Source organism: Podarcis pityusensis, assembly GCF_964106645.2.
Source record: "Podarcis pityusensis genome assembly, chromosome: 6".
NCBI lineage: Eukaryota > Metazoa > Chordata > Lepidosauria > Squamata > Lacertidae > Podarcis > Podarcis pityusensis.
In genome coordinates this window covers 77,663,652-77,681,369 of record NC_138030.1, presented here as the reverse complement: position 1 = coordinate 77,681,369, position 17,718 = coordinate 77,663,652, and the positions used below count along the sequence as shown (strand labels likewise).

General features: G+C 44.4%; 1 protein-coding gene across 1 annotated transcript in view; it reads left to right on the top strand.

Annotated features, from left to right (window-relative positions):
- The first annotated feature begins 14,661 nt into the window (after positions 1-14,661).
- The window catches only part of OLFM3 (olfactomedin 3), a 177,847-nt gene continuing 174,790 nt past the window's right edge, over positions 14,662-17,718 (top strand). Inside the window, exon 1 of the mRNA XM_081008720.1 lies at positions 14,662-15,225. Within this exon, the coding sequence (XP_080864846.1) occupies positions 15,157-15,225 (69 nt within the window). The 5' untranslated portion in view covers positions 14,662-15,156. The remainder of the gene's footprint in view (positions 15,226-17,718) is intronic.

The following is a 17,718-nucleotide window of genomic DNA, read 5'->3' as shown; positions in this document are numbered from 1 at the left end:
GGAGGAATGGTGGAGATCACCTCCCCCATCCTGACCCTTCCAGGGAGGAAAAAGAGGAAGACAGCATAGATTTACAACAGGGGTTTGAGGGAGGTCGCAGCTCAGAGGCAGATGAGGGGGAAAGCTGGGAAATCATGGGAGAGCCAGAGCAACACCCGGCCGACACGTCATTAGAAAGCATTCCGGACCCTCCATCTCCCAGAACCTGGCGAGCCTTAAAAGTAGGAGAGCAAAGAGCTCAAAGACAGAGGGCAGAACCTGTAGAGGAGACGGTGAGAATGATGAATGAGATGGGGAGGTGGAGATTCACTCGGGACAACGCCATTATCCAAGAGGCTGTGTTCTACAGCCTTTCTCTGTAAAGCTTGAAATGAAAAAGGATGATAAGAAACTTTTCCTTGTTCTTATACTTTCCTGGGCAACCAGCCAGGAGCTGTTAACAGCATCCTGACAGGCACTGAGGGCTGCATTTGGCCCCCAGACCTGAGGTTCCCCACCACTGATTGGTCACTGTGAGAACAGGATGGTGGATGAGTCTTTTTCCTGAACCAGCAGGTCTCACCTTATGCTCTCACATTGTGTTCTTACATTATGCTCTGGCCATATGTGTTCATTCTCACTTTACACAAAGAGATTTAAACCTCACTGGCAAGTAAGTAAGTAAGTTTGCTTAATTTTGTATTCCATCCTATACCCATAGATCTCAGGGTGGTTCAACAGCACTAAATCACATTAGGGAAAAAACAGGATACACAACAAAAACAAAGACAACCCAACAACCCCTCCTTCCACAGCAACCAAAGGCCTGGTTGAAGAGGATTGTTTTTGCCGGGCGCTTAAAGGTGTATAATGAAGGCGCCAGGCGGACCTCCCAGGAGTGGATATTCCACAAATTGGGAGCCTCCACAGAAAAGGCCCGTTCTTGTGTTGCTACCCTCCGGACTTTTCATGAAGAAGGGCCTCTGAAGATGATTTCTGGGTCCGGGTAGGTTCACATGGAAAGAGGCAGTCCATGAGATATTGTGATCTCGATTAAGGAGTGATCTGCTGGGCTTTCACAAACAAGCCAAATGATTAATAAAACAATTGCAGAAACAAGGGTTCTTAAACAGGCTTTGTTCAAAGATAGGGTTACTTGCTGAAACCTTACAGGAGTAAGACAATTGAAACTACTGTAGAAAGATGGCACCCTCAATGTTTGATGGGTTCAATTGGCAGATTCAGCGTCAGATTAAAATATTGGGGTCTACCAGCAGATTTCCCTAGGTGTGAGAAGAAGCCGGTTGTATTTAAATGTGCTCAGAATTTGAGGGACCTTCTAGTGCACAGTAACTTAAGGAAAACTAAGGTTGTAACAACCCATTTGGCTCTGCTCAAGAAAGCCAAAAGTAATTTTCCCTGTAACCAATGTAGTGTGTGTATGAATTGCGTGAAGCTTAAGTCAGGTTGGTAAAAAGGAAGTATGTCCTGGAAAATGTTTATAACAGCAATAGCAAAGGAGGAATATATGTGGCACATTGCCCAAGTAATCTCATGCATGTTGGCATGACTACTAGAAAAAATAAAGAAGAGAATATGCAAACATAAAAAGAAACAAGAGACTTCCTGCCCCTGTAGTGAAACACTTTGTGAATTCTAGGCATACATAAAAGGATTTAAAATTGTGGGCTGTTGAGGAAATAATGGGATCTGGAAAACAACCGGAAGCAAAGTTGAGAAGAGGACTCTTCTGGATCCCCTCCCCCCCTGAAGACTTTGGTGCCTCGTGGACTAAATGAGGAATTAAATTAGATTTCTGGATTATACAGGGGAAGGCAGATCCAGAAAGGAAATCCCCCCCCCCTCCAGTGGGAGAGACCCTTTACAGAATTTGCACTGCCCTCGCAGGGGGCGGCAGTGGAGCATTTCACCTCAGGTGCTGAAGTGCCTCAGGTCACCCATGCTATGTGGGGCTGCCCTTGAAGATGACTTGAAAATGTCAATGGATCCAAAATGAAACTGGGTTTCCATTGAGATGTCATATAACACTTATTTCTGTGATTGCAGGTTGTTTTTAATATTGTGTTTTAATTGTATAACCCACCCTGGGACATTGGGATGAATGGTGGGTAATTATTAATTATAATACTCAAGTCTTTTTAAAATTATTATTTTTTGTGATGATATAATCTAGAATGAGAAGTTCAGAGTTCTGTAAGAGATTGGGGCATGTAAAGGAAGGTACAGTGGTACCTCAGGTTACAGACGCTTCAGGTTACAGACTCCACTAACCCAGAAATAGTACCTCAGGTTAATAACTTTGCTTCAGGATGAGAACAGAAATCGCGTGGTGACGGCGTGGTGGCAGCAGGAGGCCCTATTAGCTAAAGTGGTGCTTCAGGTTAAGAACAGTTACAGGATAAGAACGGACCTCCAGAACGATTTAAGTTCTTAATCCGAGGTACCACTGTAAATCCTTGCACACATTTCCTGAAAAAGTTCTACATTTCTATTTTTGCTTTTTTGTGTTTTGTGGAGGATTCAAACAAATATCCTGTTCATTGACAAAGTTCCTCCTCATTCTAGAAATAAAGCTTCTTCTTCTTTCTTTCTTTTTCAAAAAATCAGAGCCTCGGGGTGTAGGGATATCGCGGAGTGGACAGTGGGGTCCGGAAGGAGACACTTTCCACCAGCAGGCAGTCACAGCCTGCCTGCACACGTGACCCTGGGGTGCAGGAAAAACTCCCCCTCAGACAAGTCATAGCTGTCTGGAACATCGTCCCCTATGTCTGACCTTTTGCGGTCTCAGCAGTCAGCAGTGTCCTGTCTGTAACCTTTTTCCCTGAGACCTTTTGTCTCCTTCGTCATACACTGTGCAAGGGGAAAATGACGCTGTGGAAAACAGGTGCCAAAATAACTTTGTACCACCCCACGATCTCGGGATGGAAGATGTGTAAAGGTCACAGCACAAAATGTATCTGCCTAGCTTGCATATCTGTCTCAATAAAAGGAGGCTCCACAGGAATGGCAGCAGCTCGCTTCAGACCACCTGTGCGCAGCTCACATGATGATCAACACCTGTCTTGGGCCTTCACTTCATCGGGGTGAGTGGCAGAATAATAACCTAACCACAATATAGCTATGTATACTTTTGATACACTAACATAATGATATGAGTTTATTTTAATTCTTTTTCAGTATTGTCTGGTCATAATTGTGTTTGTTTGAACTCCTATGGATCTTTGGAATGAAGCCTCTAAGTTGGTGGTTTTTAAAATGACTCTATGCTTCATTTTGTCAGCCTTCTTGGTTTTGCCACTATTACAGTTATTTTTTGCCTTACTATAATAGAGCATGTGCTGTTTGAAAAAACTGCCTACTGCTTCTGCCCCTGTCTTATATTATATTTATTTCAGTTGCCTTAATAGCACATCGTCATGTTTATTTTAAATCTGATGGGAATAATTAGATTTCAGGCACATTCAAAATTTCTTAAATTATAATCTCTCTCTCTCTCTCTCTCTCTCTCTCTCTCTCTCTCATGTTTAAACAGGAAGAAAAGTGTTAAGTTGTGGGTGAACATATCAGACGACGCAGTGATTCTTCAAACAGCTCTTGTTTATTCACAGGCCAGAACAGAACTGAACTGAAGGGTTCAGTCAGCCTGCTTATATAGAGCTCCAGTACAACGTAACTGTAACAATTTTCTAAAACTATCCAATCACTGAACATCACTTTCGATCCCTTATTTGCATAACTATCTACAGTATCCCCCTGCTGGCCCAGGGTGAGAACTTCAGTACATAACAAAAAGTATAATCCAGGGGTCAGCAAACTTTTTCAGGCATGGGCCAGTCCACCGTCCCTCAGACCATGTGGTGGGCTGGACTATACTTTTTGGGGGGGAGAATGAACAAATTCCTATGCCCCACAGATAACCCAGAGATGCATTTTAAATAAAAGCACACATGCTACTCTTGTAAAACCACCAGGCAAGCCCCACAAATAACCCAGAGATGCAATTTAAATAAAAGCACACATTCTACTCATGTAAAAACATGCTGATTCCCAGACTGTCCATGGGCTGGATTGAGAAGGCGATTGGGCCGCATCCAGCCCCCGGGCCTTAGGTTGCCTACCCCTGGTATAATCCCTCCTTCTTGTCATTTGTGGAGACTTCATTAAATAGGATGCAGCAGGATGTCAACTTTTTCACCTCTCCTTTGCTCATCTGATTCTAACAGGAGCTAGATCTTCAGACATTAGGAGATGATGTTTACCTCTATGCTGTGCAAAGTCTCACAGAGAGAAGCTGCTACTCTGTAGCAAAGCATAGGCTTTAAATATTGATATCAGGTTCGGTCCCTGACATTGCTGCCTAAAAGGATCACAAGGAGACATGCTGGGGGGAAATCTCCCTGCCTGAACCCTTAGACAGTCACTGTCAGTCATAGTGGGGAGGAAGTCTTGTGCCTCATAGACCAGTGATCTGACTTAATGTAACATTGCTTCATATACCGCAGATTTTTGCCAATCAAGCTGTGGTTAAAAAGCACCAAAAAAGGATGAGCCCGATTTTTTTCTGGTCAATTGGCAGAGCTAGAATAAAGCCACACGTTACCGCATTGTTTCTTCAATCAAATGAGTCTGGTGTGAAACACAAATCACAGAGAAATCCACTTTCCCTGTCAATGTATCCTCGTTTTCTTTTTATGATGTCATAGTAAAAGGCAGTGCCTAACATCCATAAACATGCATCGATTACCCCTGCTCAACAATGTATTGGCAATTTGAGCAAGATGTGTTGTCTCAGATGATGAATATTCCATTTATTGTGTTTCCTTTTTGGCATTATTGAAGAACTTTTCTCTTTGTCTGCTGAGCAGCTTACAAGAAGCTGCAGTGTGGCAGCAGCCCTGGAATTTGACATGCAGCTGGATCTTATGCCTGGGAAATGGACCCATTTCACAGAATCATAGAATTGGAAGGGACGCCAGGGGTCATCTAATCCAAGCCCCTGCAATGCAGGAATCTCAGCTGAAGCAGCCGTGACAGATGGCCTTCAGCAGAATCGTTGATCTGGATCTTGTGTAGAAATAAAAGAGTTTCATACCAGAAGAATGAGTTTCAAAGCTTTACTGCAGAACAGTCTTAAATGCTGGTTAGAAAAAATAAATGTTACGAAGAAACGAAGTAACACATTGCACTCAAGTAGCAGGCAATGAAGTTCAGTCCTTAAAATGCTTTACGCAGTTCAACAAACTTTCTTCTTTCTGGTCCCAGAAAGAGATCCTAAGCTTGTTCATCATTGTAGAGCTTAGCTTCATCTGATGCTACTACTACTACTAGCCAATGGCTGACTTCTCAAGTTTCCTCTCCTGCTGGTGTGGGCTGCACCCATAGCTTCTTTTTCTTCAAAATAATGGTCTACACTGTTTAAGTGCAGGGTGTTTTTTTAAAAACACAGCTTGCTAATTTGTGACATGTAATTTGACCTTTGGTGTTTCTCAGCAATCTGGCGCACAACTTCACAGGCTGCCACATGCTAGTCAATCTTTAATGGCTGGTTCACACAACTCCCCAGTCCTACTCTGCCAGCAGCTCGCTTCAGTCAGACTGGTGTGCTTCAGATTTACTGATCAAAACTTGATTCTCTCCCACCTCATCCCACCGCCATATCTTTTTTCTCATCAGTTGGTGAAAATATCACCTACTGTCCTGTCTTCTTCACTTCCGCAATGAGAGAACAAAGGGGTTAGTTCAGTTGGTTAGATAACATCAAGGTTGCAGGTTCAATGCCCATAAGGGACAGCTGCCTATTCCTGCATTGCCGGGGGGGGGGGGTGGACTAATTAATCCTCAGAGTTCCTTCCAACTCCTTGATTCTATGACTCTGTTTTTAAGCAGTATTGTGATTTAAGTAATCCAAACACTTGATACAGATCCTTCCTTAGGGCACAAGTCCCACACTGGTAGGGTTTTGCAGAATGATTGCATCTGCAATCTGTCAGTTCATGATGGCAGAAGGTTTCAGGGTGATTGGGTCCAATCCCTGCACCAGCCTGGATTGGGCCTGATGCTACCACCCAATGGCAACAAGATTGGCTGAAGATCCAGCAGATCCCAGGCCAGCTCGGCTCTACCTAACCCTTGGAAGGCTGCATTTTGGAGCTTTCTGCTGACCTCTGCAGAAAGCTCCAAACGTTCAGCAGCTGGTCAGCAGAGCTGAGCAGAGGGACACCGTTGCTCAATCCAAACACTCTACCTATGCAATAAACACACACACACACACACACAATCTGTAAACCACCCTTCATCCGTAGATCTCAAGTTGATTTACAAGATAAAAACACAAAATACATAGGAGTGGAAACTCTTTGTAGAGTACTTAAAGAGGTAGTAGAATGTGATCTGTGAGCAGCAGTCATTAGCAATTAGGATGTTGCATAGAGTGGAAGGAAATGACAAACCTAGACAGCATCTTAAAAAGCAGAGACATCACCTTGCCAACAAGGGTCCATATAGTTAAAGTTATGGTTTTCCCAGTAGTGATGTATGGAAGTGAGAGCTGGACCATAAAGAAGGCTGATCGCCGAAGAATTTATGCTTTTGAATTATGGTGCTGGAGGAGACTCTTGAGAGTCCCATGGACTGCAAGAAGATCAATCCTATCCATTCTGAAGGAAATCAGCCCTGAGTGCTCACTGGAAGGACAGATCCTGAAGCTGAGGCTCCAATACTCTGGCCACTTCATGAGAAGAGAAGACTCCCTGAAAAAGACCCTAATGTTGGGAAAGATTGAAGGCACTAGGAGAAGGGGACAACAGAGGATGAGATGGTTGGACAGTGTTCTCGAAGCTACCAACATGAGTTTGACCAAACTGTGGGAGGCAGTGGAAGACAGGAGTGCCTGGTGTGCTCTGGTCCATGGGGTCACAAAGAGTTGGACATGACTAAATGACTAAACAACAAATAGAGTGAAAGTGAGTGGTTTAAGAGGATATGCAGCACAACAAGGAAGAAATGGGAAGCCCTGGAGGGATGGGATGGAAAGTCTAGAGGCATTAGACTAAGGTTACCAGATTTTTTTCAATGAATCTGGGGACACACTTCAACTTCAATTGATTTTGTATGTGGGACTTCCGGGGTGGCGCCATCGGTAATGGCGGACTCCCTCTGATCCGGAGGGACTGGCTCCACGGGAAACGGGTCTGTTCCGCTACGGCGATTCAAAAAATCGCAGGCGGAGGAAGCCTGTGACCATGGGACTCGGCGGGCACCTTTTGCACCCCCCCAATCCGTAAAGGAACCCAACTACGGGCTCCAGAGCGAAGAGGGGCTAGTGGCGCGGTGCTGAGAGTCAACTGCTTCTTCCGTGGAGTGAAGCCGCACAGCCGTTGCCGGAGAGCGCTACCTTTTTCCTGGGACAATTTGGTTATAAAAACAACTACCCGTGAGCAGATCAAATTTGGGCAATTGGACTTTAAACAATGATCTGTGAGTAGAAGGGAAAATTGGATTAGGAAATTCTTCTTAATTTGGCACTGAAGCGGGAAGGTCTAAACAGGAAGTCAGCCTTCCGTTTCTTGTAGATAGATTAAAGCAAAGACATGGCAAACTAGAGTTCAGAAAATCGTTTGTAAAGGATCAACTTTCATCATTTAAAACTACTGAACCCCCTTCGGAAGCAGAAGAAGAGGGGGGATTTTTTCCGGATGGTTTAAACTTGCAGGAGAGAGTGTAAAGAAAAGTAATTTTCCACCGTCTTGAACCTGGGAGCGGGATGTCAGGACAGACGTTTTTGAGAAGTTCATTGACTATAGACAAATGTTTTTGACAGATAGTTAAAAGAAGAGAAACATAGTGATTCCATTGTTCTCTTTCGCATTTTAAAGGAACAAATACTGACAAAATATCGGAAAAAGGAAACTTTGTTGTTAGATCTGTTGTTAAAAAAAAAGAAAAGAAAAGAGATTGATACAAATAGAAGTTCTTCCCCTAGAGGGAGCTTGTGAAACTGTTATTAAACTTAAACTGGGAAGCTTCGCAGGTGCAAACAGATTAAGATCGTGGGAACAGACTTCTGACCTTGCATAACAATGTATTCAGAGGCTCTGGTGTGTGCCTTCTGTAAGACAAGTGCTTTATTGGAACAGTTACATGAGAAGACGGATTTGATGACTGTTGCGATTAGAAATTTTGGACAGGTAGTGGGTATCTATATAGAACCCACCCAGGAATCAACTCAGGAGTGTGCTCTGACAGATCAGATGAGGGAGGAGATTGTTGTTGGACCTCGGGTGGCAGAGATGGAGGGAGCTGTGGCCTAGCAGGAACATGAGTTGTTGGATCTGATGAATGAACCTGGAAAAAGCCAGATTTGGAGAGAAAGAGTTTTGTTGGGCTTGGAGATAGGGGGCTGGATAGACCCCCCTATGCAGGGATGTCTTGACTTTTCAAGTCTGGCAATGGGCCGTGAGGAGTTTTGGGTTGTGGGGGTCCTCAACTTTGGAGGGACTTTGAAACATGCTTTTAAATACCATATGGAGTTCAGTGTGGATTATGGAAAAGGGGCTGATCTGTCGAGAAGGGACAAAAATACTGTCAAGTTGGAGTTTCCACGAGTGAAAGGAGCAGAAGACAAAGTAAAGTACAGGTATAAATATGAAGAAGATCTGCGGAAGGGACATGGAAGAGACTTAAGGACCTCGGATATAAGGTAACCAGGTTAATGAACTAGATGGATGGGACAGAAAGGACTGACAAAACCCGGGACCAGGAGGAAGAGATGTTGGATGAAGACTGGAAGAAAGTTTTTTTTAAAAAAAAATATTTAGGATTGTTTTGTAAAATTAATGAGTATTAGAAAAATGTTGGAACGAAACTATTTGGCTTTAGCAGAAATGTTAAAAAGAACTATGCAAGAATATGTTATGGTTATGAGAAATTGGTATAAATAAGATTTAAGTTTCAAGTTTTAGGGTCTTTTATAGTAAAATAAGGTTAAAATAGATTAAGGTAATTTAATGACAGAATATTATGAAAAATGGGAAGGATTTGCTGTTATAATTAATAACTGGAATACAAAAAAGGGAGGTGTGAGGAGGTCGATGAACTAAGGCAATGACAGTTAAGGATTTGGGATTATTGGATTTGTTGTTAAATGTTTGTGGTTTACTTTTGTTTTTTTGGATTTTGATGTGTTTTGTCTTTGTTTATTTTTTATTTTTATTGATTTGTATTGTTTGACTGCTGTTTGCTTTTCCCTTGTTTTTTTTTCTTTTTTGTCTCTTTGCTCTTTCTGTAACTTTAAAATGCTTAATAAATATCATTTTTTAAAAAAAAAAAAGATTTTGTATGTGGACTTACTTGTAAATCCGGGGACTGTCCCTGGGAAACGGGGACGTCTAGTAACCTTACATTAGACAGACAAAGGTATTTAAATTTGTATGCATTAAATTTTTGGAAAGTTCTTAAATAAAAATAAATGCATAATACACAATAAAACAATAACAAAACAATAACCCTCTCCCGCCACCCCCTCTGATGGCTTTCATTAAGGAGCAAGGGGATTGTGACTTCTTTGTAGGTTAGGGTAGCAGTGATCTTCTGACAAAGGAAAACAGAAGCCTATATGAAAGCTATCACTTTTTAAGCTGCTTGCCAGGATATGGGAGGGGTGTGTGTGTGTTCAGCATCCAATCAAAAGGAAAGGATGTGTGAAAATTTGCTGGTGCGCTGAAGCCCCGGGGGATGGTCTCTAATTGCTTCACCTCTATAGGACGTTTACTGGACCAAGTCCTACATGAAGAAGAAGAAGAAGAAGAAGAAGAAGAAGAAGAAGAAGAGGAGTTTGGATTTGATATCCCGCTTTATCACTACCCGAAGGAGTCTCAAAGCAGCTAACATTCTCCTTTCCCTTCCTCCCCCACAACAAACACTCTGTGAGGTGAGTGAGGCTGAGAGACTTCAGAGAAGTGTGACTAGACCAAGGATACCCAGCAGCTGCATGTGGAGGAGCAGAGACACGAACCCGGTTCCCCAGATTACGAGTCCACCGCTCTTAACCACTACACCACACTGGCTCTCATGCTTTGTCCCTTCTCTTTCATAGAATCATAGAATCATAGAATCATAGAGTTGGAAGAGACCACAAGGGCCATCGAGTCCAACCCCCTGCCATCTCTTTGATGGAGATGGGAGGGTGTTTGAGGAGGGATGCCTTAAGAGCAGTTGTGGACAACCTCTGGCCCTCCAAATGTTGCTGAACACCCATGAGTCCCAGCAAAGGGAGTTGTAATTCAGCAGCTTCTGGGGGGCCACAGATTTCTCACACATGCTGAAAGGGATAGGAGAGGGGGAAAGCTGCCTCACACCTGTTACTGCAAGCATGGAGAACTCAGGTGTTGGGCTCCAGCTTCAACCAACATGGGATGATTGGACTTGTCACTAGCAGCAGCTGCAGAGACATGAGGTTCTCCATGCAGAATTTTACTTGCAGAACGCATACTACAGCCAATATGTCCATTAGGTTCAGTTATCTGCTGGTGTTCTCCAGAAATGGTTCCCTGCTTACAGAACAAAGGTTCCTTCTCATGTCCCCTTGCTTACATTGATTTTAGAAAGTATACTTTCACATGAGCCTTGACAGCTGTAATCTCACATCAGCATTCAGAATTCCACACAATGCACCCATCTATCAAGGGGGCAAAAGAATAAGCATCTGCCATGCCAATTTTTTCTCTCCAGATTAGCTATTTACTGACACTGAAATGCTAACAATGTCTCAGATACATTATCATCACAATAGTTTAGTTTATCTCTAGGAGTATATACTCCAGCTGTAAAATATCAACCATTATGGCTTAAACAGCGTGCTTTATGCAATGCTAACCAATTTGAGAACTGAAAGAATTGATTTATGTGCTATTTCAAAGGAGTTATTCCCGTTTACTAGGGTTGCCATCTCCTGGCCTGTAGGGAAGTTTGCTCTTCTTAATAACTGCAGCTCAACTATCAAATGAAGCTTTGCCCATCACAGCTCTGCATTGTTGTGTGGAAAATAACCACTCCTGCGTATGATTGTAATAATTGTGCAGAATCTAATAGGTGCCCCTGCACTCATGAAAGGGCTTCTGAGCTGACAGAAGAGGAGTGGAGTGGAGTTTTGCCTATTCCTCCTTTCTACTGCATACCCCCAGGCCACCTTCCACCCTTTTCTGGATTATTTCCCAAACTCTCATGAGCTGAGTTTTGGAGGGCACTGGTTGCCGCAGGGAGGAATAGAAAATCCGTGAAAGTTGCTTCCCCACTCTTCCATTACCAGAGGAATCTGCTGGATCAAATATCATTCTGCAGCCACTGAGTGGATTCCACGCATGGTGCAACTGAGTAAAGAATTGGGTCCATTTAGTTCAGCTTTGTACTTCCAGCAGTGGCAAATCACATGCCCCTGAGTCAGGTGTAGTCAGGGTGGTGACCTCAAGATGTTCTTGGACTCTTGTCTTGACCCCATCTGTGTAAACCCATCCAGGTAAGCTGCAGTGATGTCAGGAGAACAGCTCCACAGCTCCATCCTGCCACATGGGCTGCTACTGATATTTTTTCCTGCAAGAAAATATGGCTACCTTTCTGGAAAGTCTTCCTTTTGTGCCCCTTGCCCATTATTTCCCCATTCCTTCTTTGCTCACAGCCTATCTCGTTGGGAATAGTAGTTACTCTCCACTTTAAGATTCCAAAGGCACACTAGATCTCCCACTTGTATTTTATAATACAACATCTTGACCCCTGTTCCTTTGTCAGTTTTATTATTTTTCCAGGGATTGATCATTATGGCCGTATCTGACTAGGAAGGTAAAAACGTGAGTTCATGAAACAAATCACAAGATTTTGCTGCCTAAATAATATTCTCATTTTAAAGAATCATTTCATTCATATTTAATAATAATAAACAATGTTTTTTAATATTTATATGCTACCCATCGGACTTGGTTTCCCCAGCCACTCTGGGCTGCTCCCAACAAAATAATAAATGCATAATAAAACCTCAAACATTAAAAAAACTTCCCTGTATTTAACTCACTGTATTTCTTTTACTTAATATGCCCATGCAATTTAAACAAGTTGGTTTCTTCAGTGGCAGATATTTGGGCACATATCCCAAACACTAACAGAGTTTTGAAGCTTTAAAATCAAATTTTGAAAACTAGCCATGAGTTGATAATTTGTTTTCTGTGTTCAGTCTGATGTCCTGCTGACAGCACCTTAAAATTGGCCAGGAGATGTTGTCATATCCAATTTTTTGAAAAGTGCCATTTCTGAACAATAGAACAAAACCAATATTCCAACTAGATCAATGTTTTTCACATTTGTTGGGCGGCAGTGAGGGGGAAAGGTCCTCGATTAAATTATTGGGGATTGAGAGGACACACCGTGACAGACTAGCATTCAAGAGAAACAGTTTTTCCACACCAAATGAATAGCCCCTAAAATGCAGAGAGTCAGCAAATAGTTGTGTGCGCTTAGGAAACAACAGTGAGTTTTGGACCATTGGCCATGGAGATGATAGCAGTTGTAGTCCAAAACATCTGGAGGATAGCAGGTTGGGCAAGAGAACCAAGTGTTGTGCCCTAAAACACTTCCCAGAATCCTTTGCAGCTTGCTGGTAAGCAGAGGCTCATCAGCCAGCAACCCCCACGTGAAAATCCACCCAGGACAGCACTTTGTAGGGCACAGTGCTTTTGCTGAAATCACAAGTGGGAAGAGATTTTTTCATTCATACTGCAATAATACACGTGATTCTTCTGCATGGTGCAACCTCACCAGGAGGGTCAACACTAGGATGGATCCCGAAAAAACTTTTGTACCCATTGAAATTTCACCACTTGGCAGAATGCTATGGATAACCAGCTTATCTAAGCAATTCTTTGCATGGCAAATTGTGGACACCAGTGATCTCTCTTTTGTGGCTCCATCTTACATTCAATGAATTCATTTCAGGACACAGAAGACAACATAAATAACCTTACCCCACACTTCTCACTGATAATATACCTTAGTTCCATCTCTTCCTTTTCAGCAGGTTCAGCTTGTACCTAAGGGCCTAGTTCTCACTGAGGTGGAAGATGTGTTTCTTGACTGTACAACTTCAGAGCATAGCTGAGTGACTGAATGCTCCACAAGAAAGACTCTTCCCACAAAGAAAATGTGGGTGCCTCACCCCTCACCATCCAGATATTTGTTTGGAGATATTTGTTTCCTCTCCCTGTGGAACTTCATTCAGCCAAGAAAGCACATGTGGTCTGAAATGTTACACCTGGGACTAAAGTTGACCACCTCAGGGCCAAACAAGGCATTTGCTGGATAGTATGTAGCAATGAATACCTCAGATTTTGTTCTTGTTACAGTTGTGGAGTGAGAAATCCATATGGAAAACATAGTGCATGAGGAAACTTATCTCTCAGATAAGGGGCCCAGCACTTTTGCTGAAATCTTAAGTGTGATTGAAACTGACCCCTCTCCCTGCACATGATGAGCAGATCCTACACATGTCCCCATTTTCCAGGGACAGTCCCAGATCTACAGAAGCCATCCAGTTTTCTGACTTGATCCTGAAATGTCCTGCTTTTTCTTAGAATGTCCCTATTTCCATCAGAGAAATGTTGGAGGGTATAGCAGGATGTCCCCGTGTTCATTGGAGAAATAGTGGGGGGTATGGAGTTATGTGACCCATCAGCCAAGGAGAGAGGTAACTATACAAACTTTACAATACATTTGAAGGCAGCCCTGTATAGGGATTCCCCACCCCCAATGTTTAATGTTTTGTTGTGTTTTTATATATTTTGAAAGCTGCCTGGAGTGGCTGGGGCAACCCAGTCAAATGGGCGGGGTAAGAATAAAACAGCAGCAGCAGCATAGGACGTCCCTATTTTCATGGGAGAAACCTTGGAGGATATGGAATAGGACATCCCTATTTTCATCGGAGAAACCTTGGAGGATATGGAATAGGACATCCCTATTTTCATGGGATAAATATTGGAGAGAATGGAATGGAACGTCCCTATTTTCATAGAAGAAATGTTGGAAGGTATGCATGAGTCTAATCCTCATTTAAATATACCTGTCTTCCAGCATCTCACTACTACCCTCATCTTCGCAGCATCTACTGCCTGGGATGACTGCCCTCTGTTCTCCCTAATGGTAGGGAGACCCTGAAATTGTAGCAAGGATTGGCAAGAGTGGAGAATCTTGGATGACATGGAATAGGACGTCCCTATTTTCATCGGGGAAATGTTGGAGGGGATGGAATAGAACATCCCTATTTTCATGGGATAAATATTGGAGGGTATGGACCCTCCAAGTATCCCTGTTTTCTAGGGAGTTCTGGATCCGCAGACGCCATCCCATTTTCTGACTTGATCCCAGAACGTCCCACTTTTCCTTAGGACATCCCTATTTGCATGCGAGAAATGTTGGAAGGCACGTCGAGGTCTCCAGAGGGGTTGTGGATGGGCTAAGAAGACAGGGCTGACCCCTCAGCGCCCACCCCACACCGTCCCTCTGCGCGCCCCCCCCCCCACTGACCACGGCCTCTGGCGCTGACCGGCTGCCTCCCTGACCCCCACCCCCGCCCCCAGGGCTCGGTGATGTCACATCCGCCGGTCAGCCCTGCGCAGCGCCCGCTTGGCTCCGCGCTCTTCGGAGTCAGGAGGGAACCGGCAAACTTTTCTTCTCCCGCCTTTCCCCCCCCCCCCCCCGGCAGGGTGGGCTGGCTGCTGTGACGGCGGAGGGAGGAGGCGGCGGAGAGGCGGCTGTGGCGGGGCGTGCGCGACGCGGCCCGCCCGCTTCCCCCTGCCCTCTCGCCGGCTGGCTCTCTCCATCTCTCTCCCTCCGCCTGGACTGGGCGCCCCCTCCCGCCGCCGCGCTCCCTCCTCGCTCCGAGAAGGATGCCTGCGGAATGAATGAGCGTCCCCCGGACTGCTGCTGCTGCTGCCGCCGCCTCCCGCTGCCGCCTTCTCCTGGCTGTGGCAGGCGGGCGTGCAGAAAGTGGCACTGACGAGAGGGGTCCCTGCAGTGACTGATGAAGGAGAGGCTGAGCAGGGAGGAGGAGGAGGAGAAGAAGAAGAGGAAGAAGAGGAAGAGCAGCAGCAGCAGCAGCCCAGCAGCCCCGGGAGCAGCATGCAGCCCTCCGCCAGCATCCTCAACCTCTTGCTCGTGGCTCTCTTGGCCGGCTTGGACCCTTCCAAGGTAGGAGATGCAGGAGGAAGGACCCTCCGCAAACATTGCCCGTTCTCTTTCTCGCCTCTGGAACTACTAGTTGACCCCCTTCCTGCGATATTTCCTTAAGTTCTTAAAATCATAATCATACCCCCACTGTTTTCATGGGGCAGGCAATGGGGGATTTGGGGGAGGAAGGGGATTGTATATACTGTATATATTCCTGCTTCTTTGCTTCCCAGCGCATCCTTTTTGTCTTCCTAGCCATGGGTGCGCTGTAGTTTTTGCCAGAAGGGGAGGGGAATGGATGGAGTGGGGCTTTCCGCAAACACAGCCTGGGCTGCTTTTTTCCGTCTTGTTTGAAAAGGCAATGTGTGTGTGTGTGTACGCGCGTGTTCACCTTGCAATGTTGGAAAGTGGTCAATAAGGCAAACAGCAGAGGGGCACTGCAGGCTGCCTTCCCCCAAACAGTTGGAAGGATGAGGATGCTCTCTCTCTCTCTCTCTCTCTCTCTCTCTCTCACACACACACACACACACAGACAAACATCCTATCCAGTCTAATAACAAAGCGGACACTGGGTGGTACCCAGCTAAATCCTGCTCAGAGGAGACGCCTTGAAGGAAGCCCCTTGGATTCAGAGGGTCTCCCGCGAATACAGCTAATGTTGGCTTGCACCCTTTCTTCCTGGATGACTTGCTCTGGTTGTGTTGTTGGGTATCCCTCCCTCTCCCTCCACCTCCCCCAAATCTTACTATACAAGTTTTGTTGACGATCACCCACATGGAAAGGAGACGGGTGATGGGTATAGGTTAGAACACCAGGAATGCTGCGATTGGCTTTCCCCATGGACAATGTCTTATCTGTTGAACTCTGGAAGCTGTCCCAGTCTTAGCTGGAAATGACACCAGAACAGCCTAGCCGTGGACAAGGGATGGGTTTATTCATAGCGATCAGGGGATGCATAAAATCTGTAGCCCTTTGGAATCATGGGGAGAAGCATCCCTCCAGAGGAAGAATAAAGGCACGTGCCTTTATATTGCAGAAGAGGAAGGGGGAGGAAGGTTGGGCTTCTCCCTTCCACTAGTCATGTGCAATTGCAATTGCCCTCAGGTTGCAGAGAAGCATCATCATCACCATTATTTTTCCCCAGTTACATTTGTGAGAGCAAATAAGCTTTGCTCTGCAGTTGAATGACAGCCCCTTAAAAACACAAAAAAATGATGCTGCCTGGCTTGGGCTGGGAATTTGAAAAACCATTCCATCAGACCTTGAAAATGAGACTTGTCGAAAGCCATTAGTAAGAGATGAGTGAAGTCCAGTAGGCCTGGCGACTGCATGTGCTGTTCAGCACAAACCTGAAGCCATGGAGTGGAAGATTTGCATTGTGTGCCACCTCTGGATGACTTGATGCCTATCTGCTGATATAAAATACCCATTGTGGGCCTTCCGTGGTGTGTGTGGTCTCCACACTGCATGCCGGTGAATGCTTTACGGAGGCATTAAAGTGCCAAACAAGGAGTGTGGACTATTTTCGGGGCTTGAAAACAGCATTTTGTGTTTTGATGGATGTCAGAATTGCTCACATCAAAAGCATGTAATCTAGGGTGTTCAGCTTAAATATAGAAACAATCTTCAAACTGGCGATTGAGCTGAAACTTCAGATTGGTTTACTGGGGGAAACACGATTTAGGTATGGGGGCATGGGAAAAGCCATGAATTGTAAATACTGCACAAACATTTCTTGTAGAAAATGTGTGTTTGCAGTAGTGCTGATTTTATGAAAGCATGGAGTCCTTTTGCAGACCAGCAATTTGTAGAAACAGTTTTGATAAAAGTGACTATTGATGCCTTCTATGTTTAAGGTTAAAAAGGAGAGCAGCTCAGGATTGTCTTGATCGTACTCTCTCTAGTTGTGCTTTTAGGATCTCTTCATGTGTGTTGAGTCTTGGTATACTGAAAAAGAGTTTAGGGATTCCAACCTGGTGAGCATTTTATCAATAGCCTTAGCCGCTGGGTGAATGGACAGAAATTGTGCTCACAGCTTCTCAGATGCCTGTGTTGAGTTACATCTCTGTAAGATATATATATATATGGAAGAAAGCCATCCTATTTTCCTTCCAATCAATGTGTTCCTTTAAAAGAAGAGTTAGAGGCAAAAACTGAACCCCCTTTTTAGAAGATTAGTCGTTGGGCCACAAACATAAATTTCTTTTCTTTGGAGAAGTTCCACAGTGAGCTGGTGTGTTTGTCTTGTCTTGTTTTTAAAGTTATCTTTAGGTTTTTTTCCTGAACTGTTTGAAAAACTTTTTTATTTTTGCTCTTGTTAGCGACATATGTAAAAGGTGAAATGCTAATGATCCCGATGATGATATTAATAATGTCAAGTGTGTTTCTGATCAGGGGCCCCTCCCCCTCAAAAAAAAAAAAAAAGAAAGGAGAGGGGGGGGGGAGAGCTTAAATGCCCAGTAGAGCTGGTTGTCCTCACTTTCCTCACCTGTAAAATGCATAGCTGTCAACTTT